Raw genomic sequence first — 12,058 nt, 5'->3', positions numbered from 1 at the left:
GACAATCACTTTTCTTTAGCTAACCCACCGAAACAACGGCTTCGATATTGCTGTCAAAAGTTCCCATATTTACTGCACGGTGCTATGTTAAAATATTTATAGTGTGAGATAAGCGATATGCACTTCAGTTTTGCACTTGATTTGTTGTTCTTGTCGCTGAATACGTAGGCTATAAAAAGTTGTGGTTTTTTCCCATTTTCATAACGCGGCTAAAGCCATTAAGATATCTTCATATCGACTTTTGTCGTGTAAGTACACGACGAACATTTTGATCTCGAGTCTGTTAATGAGAAGTAATGAAATGTGTAGCATGCATCATTTTCCCTAGTACCGGCTTAAGTAAGGTTCAATACCTGTCACAAACATTCTCAATCAAACTAAATCTTCTGGCTATTCTATTTGGTGGCATTCCATGCTTCCAGGGTAGCTTGTTATGCATTTTCTTGAAAAATGAATATATTGGTACAGGGATCATGGTCAGCTTTTAACGAGAATTTGCAAGAATTCTCTCCCTTTAATAATTATTGACTGTGTTAAAGCAATTCCCTTCAAACTGGTTGCCTCCCTTACATTAGCTAAAGTCTTGTCATTCATGACCCAAGTCAATAATTCTTTGTCATGGATTTTGCATTGATCTAAATTTTGCTTTTACTCCATAGAAAGCAACAAGTAGCCAGTTTTTTGATATAAATCATGCTGTTTTATAGATCCATATAGAAATATTATTCTTGTAAAAATATAAAACATTTCTGTAAAAAAACATTATGTTAGCTTATGATATTACGAAATTCGTGTTGTCATGAAACAGAAAATAAAACATTTAAATAAATTTCTTTTCTTTTCTTTTGAAACTTTGAATCCCGCTGAACACTGAAATCCGAAAATTATTTCATAAACGAGCTTTCCCACAAAAACATGTATAATAGTTTTCCTCGAGAAAAACGAAACTTGTGTGAAGATACATGTATTCCCATCTTGTCTGATTGTTCTTGTCCATATAACGGTACTTTTGTTTAACCTTCATGCCTAGAAGTTTACTCTTTAAAACATGATAAAATAAAGTGATAAACTAAGCAATACTGTATTTTCACGTTGTCTACTTATCTATAGTGTCTAAGTTACTTGTATAAACAATGATATACATAAATCAAATATGCCATTCAGATATGTGTTTGTACATACTATACAATTCAATCATGCAATCAAATTTATCGTGTAAATTAAAGTCTTTAGCTGTAAATGTGGCTATTTTGCATGTTTTCCACGAACAAAACCGTGACAAAAAATGTAGGTTGTACTAAAGAGATAATCCTACCGTGCAAACTCATGGAAAGCATGTCAATTTTTTTTCAAGCTTGGATTTCATTTCTAAAATAGACATGATTTTCGCGTCTGTTAATTTCACCCTTTCTTTGCACATCGTGGAAACCATGCTGTGTCTTTTGTTTAAATAAATGTACACATTCTCCCCCTCCTCTAACCAGCTTTCAATGACCGCCTAACTTGCATATTACACTACCCCCCACCCCTCCTCTAACCAGCTTTTAATGAGCGCCTAACTTGCAAATTACACTATTTCATAAGAAAATTATTCTCTGAAGTAGTTTTTTTCCTGTCGTCGAATGTTTCAGTATTCTAAAGATATTTAGTTTTCAGTCGGAAATTATGTAATTTATGTTGATTCATATTGTTCTCAAACATTTTGATGATAAAAAATCAAAGCTCTGTTCTATTCTGTTCTTTTCATTTTTTTTCTATTTTTTGACTAATTAGACAATTATGAACGTTATTATTTCAAAAGTGTATATTGATTCGTACGTCAGTTGTTGGTATATGCAGTTCCGTAAATTAACACGGTTTAAGTTAAATCAGAACTTTAAGAAATTCACAAGTTTTTTATTTCTTGATACACTTCGAAGTAAAATGGAAGCAAGAAGCTTTTACCCTATTACACTTATAATTATATTATTGTATTGTTTATAAAGTCAAGAATACCTACATATGTGATAATAAATTGTAAAATATTTTTGGAAAATATAATTTATTTGCGTCTAAAGTAAAAGAAATTGAAAAGTTTCGTGTTTTCCACTATATGTTCAATATAAGCGATGGTGATACTTTTAAAACAAAATTGGAAGCAAGAAGATGTTCAGTTAGAATAAATATTTTCACATTAAATTGAAGTGAAGAAATTGAAGTTTACTGTCATATCTGGTAAAATATTCACAAACTAAAAGACATATTTGAAATTAATCATTGAAAATAAATTTCCTATATAATCTATTGCTCAAAGTAATATCAGTAGGGAAACCAATATTGATTATCGGATAGTTTTCAAGGGGGACAACCTACTATGATAAGCCGGTCAAATATAATAAAAGCTGGGGATGGATCAATAATTACGTAGACTGGTCCCATAACTTTTTTCATAGTATTTGCAACATGTTGAAAATGGTACCATTTGAAAGAGTAAACCTTTTTCTATTGACTGACTTGATTAGAATAGCATGACATAGCACAGTACGTACATAACTAACTTTTAGTTCAGTTTCGTTTTTTTTTCAGGCAGCTGATCAATATGTCAAATATAGTGATATAGTTATAGGTTATTAGCTTTGTTTAGGAGCGCAATATTCTTCCGCTGAAGAACGAGTGCATATTTCCCGATGCAAAGATAATAACCTTTTTATTACATACGCATCTACACGTATAAACATAATGTAAATAACATAAATGTGTTCAATAGCCTGAATAGGATTGACAATACTTAACTAAATAGAAAAAATAGTGCAACAACATACACTGAATTACGTCACCACCCGATATGAAATTCAGGCGTCAGTGTATGGAAAAATATTGACGTTTCCGGTACCAGTGTAATTTAACGGGGAATAGAAACGAGTATGTAATAATATAGTATATTTTTTAAATAACACTGAACCTGAATCAAATTACTTGAAATACAGAGCTCGGAGAGAGGCCAGCGTCCCTTACCAAACGGCCACGGAGACCACATTAATATCTAGTATCTGATATATGATTCTAACCATGTCTATATGTTGCTAGACGGAATACAACTCTCAGTTAGTATTACGTATTTAAAAACAAATAACAAAGCACTTTAACAACTTACTACACTGGAAACCAGCTAATAAATACTCTTTCTGGCACGTGGGTGTTGCATGATTGCCAGTGTCCCAGGACATTATATCAAAATCATGTAATCTTTGAATCCCAGCAAGTACGGTAGACACAAACCATTTCCGACAATCTTCCCACACTTGCGAAATTGTGTCTTTGTAATACACAAACGAATCACGAGAATTGTTTACTTCAGTTTGAATGCTTATTTTAAGTGTGATTTTCAATGTATGGGTAATGATCTTCTGCTGACTATGGACAGGATCTGTAAGGTAACAATTTAAGATATTACAAGTAAAACATCGCCAAGTACAAATAATCCGATAACTTATTTGAAAAGTGATTTTGATAAAAACATTTATGTTCAACACTAACAGCGGTAACTATTTATGACTAAATTACACCTTGCACTGTCCGCAGTTGTATTACTAGTGTTGAAAATTTAAAAACGTCCGAAGGAAAAACTGCTTGGAAATTATGTCTCAACAAATTATCAACGGGACGTGTGCCATTATATGCTCTCCATAGTATTAAATGTAAAACAAACACTATTTCTATATTGACAACAGATGATGCTAAAAACCAACAAAATATTATTCAAAGACAACGAAACGTTTGCCTATAAGGTAATATACTTAGGTTAGACTAGTACACACCTAGAATGGATTTAGTTGGATCTGTATAAAAAGTAGACAATTCTGTCGTACTGGTCAAATCCGTATTAGAAGTGCATTCAATGAGTGTGTTATATACTTTGCAATTTTCCTTTTCGGGACAAATTGAGGCAATTTCATTTTCAAATTGAATTTGGAACACGGATTGGTATTCTTCATACAAATGTAATGCGTTGTCAGCACACCCTTGTCCGCTGAAGGACAATGTTGCCTCAAGTGTATATTCTGGTGGTTTCACAGCTGTAAACATGAAACATTAACAATTGAGTTCAATGAATATTATTTTGTAGGCTCCCTTTATATTACATTTCGATTATGCATTTTTCAAACAATCACAAAATATCAATTGTTTAAAATTAATGTTGCACTGTTTGTGGAATGAAATATGTGTAAAGCAACACAGACTGCATAAATTAAAACGAAAGTCTATAAAGCATTGAATGCCTAGGTTGTCGAAAATACAAACCTAGCAGAAACAAAACGTCTACGTTTTGTACTTAATAGCATATAATGTACAATTAAACCCCAGGTATAAAAATACATGTATAATGATAAGTGGTTACACCAAATGTCAAAGAAATCAAGCTAAAAACGAAATAGGACCAAAGAGTTTATACTCAAGACAAAGATATATTGTAAGTGCTTTATAATAATCACAATTAGTTCGACTATAAGATTACATCAACATTATATCAACATAAAAATATTTCAACAACCACACACCTAGAAACGGGAGTATAAAAACAGAAAATTTGTAAACAAGAATTCAAATATATTCAAAACAATATTTACCAACACAGTCAGGCATTTGATCATACACCCATTCGTTGTTGATACACAAGATTTGCCCTGAAAACTGGTATTGAAAGTCAAATCCTTCATCACAGACAACTGTTATTTCTGACACTGTACCATTGCTTTTGTATATAACTGTACCGTTTACAGGGTTTTCGACATTCAGAGGGCATGCAGTTTCTGAAATAAATAAATTTTAAAACAAACACTATAATCGTTTTAGGCGGCTGGCCACTGAATAACACATGGCCCATGCACATAGCTTTATTTTATTCTATGAAAAGTATTTTAGGTAGTTCTGCACGTTTGGATCGATTTTTTTTCTACAATGTAGAATTTGATAATACTGTGATTTTTCAAAACTTCAGAATATACCTAGAAAATTTAGCAAAATAAAAAGATAGGGTCGTGTGCTCGATTTCTTGCTAGACTGATTTGAAAAATGTGGACCTCATGCAATATTTCATAATGGGAGTCTATGGGAAAATCATAACTTTCATAACATTTTCGCGAATAGAATTGTTTCTACAATGTAGAATTTGATGAAACTTCTCACAATTGTGAATAAAGATATGGCCTATAATTTGATGAAATAAAATGTATAGGTCAGTGTGCTTATTTTTAAGATATTTGACCATGATTAAAGTGAATCGGACATTTCACGCTAATTCTAAAACCTCATTTTGAACTATTTAGCGTGTCGTATGTTTCAGTACCATATTTTGACTTTAGAAATATAGCAACAGTGCCATTGTAATGAATTTACTCACAGGTTGCGATTAATTCATAAAATGATTTTCATTTCCGTACGCCAAATCCAGGCTTTATTCTACGTTTCCCGGATAAATGACGTTACGCCATCACTTCCGGTTTATCAAACGTGCAGAACTACCTTGAAGGCATACACTATGATCCTATATGCATGTACTTCTAACCGGCCAGACGTCAAATTCCACATTTTCGTTTTGCTACAGTCATTTATGTGAATATCAACAACAAGCAGGTATTTTAAAATGCCAAAATTGAAGTGCCATAACTCTAGTAAAATTCAGTCAACCGAAACTTGCTGTTGATATACACAACTAGACATGGCAATAATCACTCCTGTAAAGCCTACAAACATTTAAATTCTCTGCACTCGGAATCAAACCATTTCCTGTTATCATAAACGATACTCTTCAAAATGAGGAGAATTTGTGACATGTTTAACAAATAATGAATCTCTAAATATGTTGGTTAAAGAATCAGCCATATTTATTATATATTCTACTTTTTATGTCTAGAAGCCTTTCAACTAGACCTGACCTATATAACTCTTTTTTGTCGTTACTAACTACATTTAATATATTCACCGTTAACATAATTTCTAGTAGTAACTGCAGCTTTTGGACATGTTATGTGAAATGACAAAAGCGTGGTCATTTAATTCATTAAAAGTGAGTACATCATTATTTTTTTTCAACTAAATTTAAAGTTCATTTAACAAAATATAATCTTTAACATATATATCACCATTTCTGTTAAAGCAGGTGTGCAAAACCAAAGTCTTATCCTAAACAACCAGTTACAATTCTAAGTATTTACAGCATATTGGACGTATACATGTCTAATGACTGGTATTTTAAGTATGGCATGTTGTTTACTGGTAATAAGATTAAAAAATCACTTACAAATTATGAACTTCTTGTAGAATCACTTTTTACTGGTATCTTTAAGTATTAAACTCCTGTTTGTACACCAGTTGGCATAAACTGACAAAATAACTTTGACTCTACCGATAATTGATTTTGAGCGTGGAAGCCATCCAGACAGTACCCCCAGTGTTTGTGTTTATTTTTGTGATTTATTATTATTTATTATACCTCACATAAATGTCCAATGCAAATTTTCCATTGGTTTAACTTGAACAATATATCATTTTCCCCATATTCTACGCATCCGATATGATCCGTAATGTTATTGTTCTCTTCTCTTGAGAAGGAACACTTAGAATTGGTAAGTCACATTTTTTGAGCTGGCCAATCAAACCCCATGACCTTAGAACGTTAAAATTATTCTTCCTTAACGCGCTCCGCAGATTACATACATGTATTACTTAATCTGATGATGGAAAAGTGTCATTGTTGAAACATACCAAACATTTTATTTTTCACAAAGGTTAACGTACATCGTTACCTTCGAATGCATGGTCAATATGTGAAAACAAACCCCATAGCGTCCCTCTCATTGTGCGCAACAAATTCACGCTTCGAATGCCAGGATATCACACTCATGATATTTAGGACAGATACTACTAAATTAAAGTCATGAACAACTTGATCAATAACCATATTGTCTTGTGGATTATTTCTGATTTAGATAGTTTTTAACTTTTTCGTAAAACAAAATTACATTTCTTTTATATTTTTACGTTTTGTTTTAACAAATTTTGTGTATTGGAATATTATAAATTTGTATGTATTATGAGTGCGTTGTAAACGTAATTTTAGATCACCTGTCACGTAGTGACAGGTTGAGCTTTTGTGATCGCCCTTTGTCCGTCCGTCCGTCGTCTTCTGTTCCCAGTTTTTTGTGAACATGATAGAGACCACAATTTGCAATCAATTTTAATCAAACTTGCACACAGCTTGTATTGGCATAATATCTCGGTTCCTTTCGAGAACTGGCCAGATCTCATCATGGGTTCAAGAGTTATGGCCCCTTAAACGGCCAAAATGTACTATTTTTGGCTTGTGAACACGATAGAGACAACATTTTGCAATTGATTTTAATTAAACTTGCAAACAACTTATTGCCATAATATCACGGTTCTTTTCAAAAACTGACCAGATTCCATCATGGGTTTTAGAGTAATGACCCTTTAAAGGGCCAAAATTTGCTATTTTGGCTTGTGAACTCGATAGAGACCACATTTTGCAATTGATTCTATTTAAACTTGCACACAACTTGTATTGCTATAATATCTTGGTTTCTTTTAAAAAATAGCCAGATCCCATCATGGGTTCTACAGTTATGATCCCTTAAAGGGCCAAAATTTGCTATTTTTGGCTTGTGAACACTATAGAGACTACATTTTGGAATCAATTTTTATCAGACTTGCACCCAACTTATACTGGCAAAATACCTTAGTTGTTTTCGAAAACTGGCCATATCCTAACATGGGTTCCAGATTTATGGCCCCTTAAAGGGCCAACATTTGCTATTTTGTCTTTTGCAGACATATAGAGACTTCATTTATGGTTTGATTTGATACAAACTTGCAAAATATCTTTAACAACAACATATTTTGGATTCCATGATGAATCCGTCAGATCCAATCATGGATTCTGGTGTTACGGCCCCTGATTGATCCCTGAAAGAGACAAAATTTGTTAAGTTTTACCTTGTGAACACGATAAAAATTACATTTTACATTTGATTTTAACCACACTTACACACAACTTAAGTCACTATAATATCTCGGTTCCTTTCGAAAACCGGCTGGATTCCATCATGGACTCTAGAGTTACTGCCCCTAAAATAGGCAAAATTTTCTATTCTGATCCTTTCAGCAATATAGAGGTTTCACTATAATATCTCGGTTCCTTTCGAAAACCGGCTGGATTCCATCATGGACTCTAGAGTTACTGCCCCTAAAATAGGCAAAATTTTCTATTCTGTTCCTCTCAGCAATATAGAGGTTTCATTTATGCATTGATTTGATACAAACTTGCACAGAATGTTTATCTTGATCTCTAGGCCAAGTTCGATTAATCAAAGGAAAAGCTCATTCACACCCTATAGGCCACATTTATGATCCTAACTTCATGAAACTTGGTCAGAAAGTTTATCTTAATGATTTCTAGGCCAAGTTCGAGACTGTTTGGTCAAAAACTAGGTCACCATGCAAATGAAAGGAAAAGCTTGTTAACACTGTAGAGGCCACATTTATGATCATATCTTCATAAATCTTTGTCAGAATGTTTATCTTGACGATTCCTAAGCTAGGTTTAACAGCTGAGCGATATAGGGTAATCATGACCCTCTTGTTTACATATTGCCAAAAGAAAAATACAAAAACGACGCTGAAATTAATAATATCAAATAATCTCTTTTCAATCGTCGATTTATTTATTTATTTATTTTGTTGGGTTTAACGTCGCACCGACACATATATGTCATATGGCAGCTTTCCAGCTTTAATGGTGAAGGAAGACTACATATACGTTCCATTAACGTAACATTTGGCAAGTTTAAAGTTTCACACTGATTGGCGGCGCTAAAGTCAAAACTTCGGTACAAAAGTGAATTTTGATTCAGCTGTCATGTAAAAGAAAACTACTTAATGACTTGTTGGTCCTTCGGAACGCTGACAACTGTTTTTGACTATCACTCTAAGCGTGAATATAACTTTCTATACCATTAAAAAGTGCCTATTAAAAAGATCAGATTAACTTTTTTTAAGGATTGTTGATGAATCCGTAACTGCAGGGCGTATCTTCCCGGGTCAAATATTACAGGTTTTGGAAATTTTATGGACTGGTCTATCATCTTATGGAATTTCCTTGGCTTATATATTTTTGTAAAACTGTTTAAGGCTCAAGTAAGCAGGTTTGTATGCTTATAATTATCAATTAGATGTAATTAGAGCATTTTTGTTCAGAATGAATAAGAATTCTTTCTGTGTTCGAATGTGCACTTACTTTGAACTTATGACATTTTGTATTGCCGTATGGGCGGTCACTTTAACGTATATATAATATGATTCCTTGATGCTTACGTAACGAAATTAATGGTAATTATTTATTTATCATAACGTGCTAACTGAGCCGCTTAAAGAGGTTGCGTAAATCACCAAATGTAATTGCTAATCAGCTGCAATCATTACCATACCATTGAAATGAGTCGGTTATAATCGTAGAAAAAGTAATCGAGTGTAATGTTATTATAAAGTTTATATACATTCCCGTTTTTGACGCATTTGTTAATGAGCTTACTACCTGACGGAAATGATGTCCAATATTTTCAATAAAAATGCAAAATTTTGCCTATGTGTATTGCAATGCCTCATTAAAAACTATATTTTCAAGTATCGTATCCCGTAGATAGCTTGAGAGCGACTTATAAAAAATTCATGTAGTAAGACTCGTAATAATCGATGGATTATTGTCAGTGATGGAAGGGCTCTTAGTTTCATGCAAAAAAAATATTAAAGAGTTTCACTGAACATATTTATTTATTTATTCATTCATTAGCAGAAAATCTGCATTCTTATATGTTGCCCTTTGCAATAAAGGATTGTAGACACTAAATATGGAAATGGCGCGAAAACAAAAATGGAAATTCGCATAATGCCAGGTCCAAATATTTCCCATGAGTTTTTGCTTTCCCCTTATTGAAATCACGTTACAAGTCTTTGCTGGATATTTAGGGAGCATTATTATCACACAGTGATGAAAAAATCCACATTAATCTGGAAATCCGGATTTAAAGGCTTTAGTGTTAAGCTTTAAGATCGATGTAGATCCGTTGCGTTTTCGTTTGTGGGAATGGAGTGGGGGGAAAGGGGTCGATAATACTAAGTGCACGACTGAAGTTTGGAATCCGGGACTTAACGGACAACATTTATGAAGTGCTATCTTCCTTCTTTTGCGATCGATTGTACAGTCGTCCGCAGTTCGAAACATTCATTAAGATTACAACTATTAGATTAGAATTGTGAAGTAAACTTGATAACAAGGACATTACGTGCTGATAAAACCTAATTCTGTGTCAAAACGTAAACGTAATACATACCTTTAACATTTATTAAAAAAAAGTGTCAGAGAGGACGGTGTACGTAGTATTTGTCTTTTACACATTTCCTCGTGTTATAATTGTACTACAAGAGTAACTGTGTCGCTGTAACACGTAAGAGCTTCGTTACCGCCTTAACAGTTATCCTTGAGCCAGATATTTCTATCCGCACTTTCAACCTGTGAAGCATTCTTTCATCGTTATATATCTTACGGTAAAAATTAGCTGTTGCAAACGGTCACCACGGCCACCGTTGACGGACCTTTAATGGCACAGTGTGTCTCACATGGCCCCAGGTAACCGGAATGTCTGCGCGGTATGACGTTAACTTTATTAGTGCAGGTGAAAGGATGCCGAGGGGTTTTTATGTACTGGAAAAGCAACAAAAATGATACTTAAATTTGTGAAAAATGTGAAAAAAGAAAATACCAAGATATATATGAAGAGAAGGGATATTATAAAAGGGTCAGGTTCGTGTGTGCATTCTAGCCACAGTCGCACTTGAAGAAACCTGTCTTTATAAGGCAGAAAAAAATGTTTTCTTGTGTATTTTTTTTTTGTTGTTGTTGTTTTAGTTTTTATTGGTGTTGTTTTTGTTGTTGTTGTTGTTTTGTTGTTTTTTATTGCCTTACGTTTAAAAGAATCAAAATACTCGATAAAACCGACATGCGGCAATTTGGAAACTTATGAATTTGCTGCGAACTTATGAATGACAGTCTTGTGCCAAATCTACCACGCTAGACAGGGCGGTTATCAAATTATATATTAAGAATTAAATGTACTGCATAGATAAATCTCGGGAACTTTAATGGTTTTATCCCGAAATGGCATATAGACACCTTTAACATTTATAATAAAATCATCAAGTTTTCTTTTTTTAAATGTCAAGCATGTTATTAAAGCTTCTCAAGCTTTTTAGTTTAAGATATGAATAACTATGTGCCAAAACATGACGCTCGACAATATGACAAGACATGACTCACGGCAATTTGACTCAACCCGATGCTATGTTGTATTGTCGCCCTTCGTATCTTGTGTCGAGCGTCGTATCACATTGTTACGTGTCGTGTTGTGTGTCGACCATCTACTCTTCTAGGTTGAGGAACGACATGCGATACGACGCGCGACAATATGACACCTCATTCCTGATGGAATTCATCGCCACGAGGGTATGAGAGAAGAGGCCTGTATCCCTTTTAATGCTGAGCACCAAGCAATGGAGCTACTGGTACCATTTTTTACGTCTTTGGTATGACGCGATCGGGGATCGAACCCACGACCTCCCGCACTCGAAGCGGACGCTCTACCACTAGGCTATCGAGGCGGTAAACTCTTTACGTTGACACACGACATGCGATACGACACACACAATATGACATTACACGCGACTTGAGACACAATAATTTGACACGATGCACGACATTGATATCGCTGCGTCGTGACGTATTGTCGCCGTCGTGTCGTGCATCGTCCATCGTGTCGTGCGTCGTGTCTCGTGTCGTTTCATACTGTCGCGTGTCGTGCCTTGCGTCTTCGGACGGGATATGACAAGAGCTAAAAAGGATTCAGTAAACATAAGACAGTAGTGATTTTTTCTACGGCAAATTGAATGAACACAGTTTTCATTTTGTATAAAGCCAACTAGTATTTAATATATTTTTTTCATTTTCTTG

General features: G+C 34.0%; 1 protein-coding gene across 1 annotated transcript in view; it reads right to left on the bottom strand.

The window, feature by feature from the left end:
• The window catches only part of LOC123557018 (sushi, von Willebrand factor type A, EGF and pentraxin domain-containing protein 1-like), a 60,601-nt gene that overhangs the window by 29,350 nt on the left and 19,193 nt on the right, over positions 1-12,058 (bottom strand). The window contains exons 7-9 of the mRNA XM_053524202.1: positions 4,608-4,790; positions 3,798-4,055; positions 3,134-3,406 (exon numbers count right to left, since the gene is read on the bottom strand). Coding sequence (XP_053380177.1) covers positions 3,134-3,406; positions 3,798-4,055; positions 4,608-4,790 — 714 coding nt within the window. The remainder of the gene's footprint in view (positions 1-3,133; positions 3,407-3,797; positions 4,056-4,607; positions 4,791-12,058) is intronic.

The sequence above is a fragment of the Mercenaria mercenaria genome, chromosome 15 (assembly GCF_021730395.1).
Source record: "Mercenaria mercenaria strain notata chromosome 15, MADL_Memer_1, whole genome shotgun sequence".
Classification (NCBI taxonomy): domain Eukaryota; kingdom Metazoa; phylum Mollusca; class Bivalvia; order Venerida; family Veneridae; genus Mercenaria; species Mercenaria mercenaria.
This window is presented reverse-complemented; position numbering and strand designations above follow the sequence as displayed.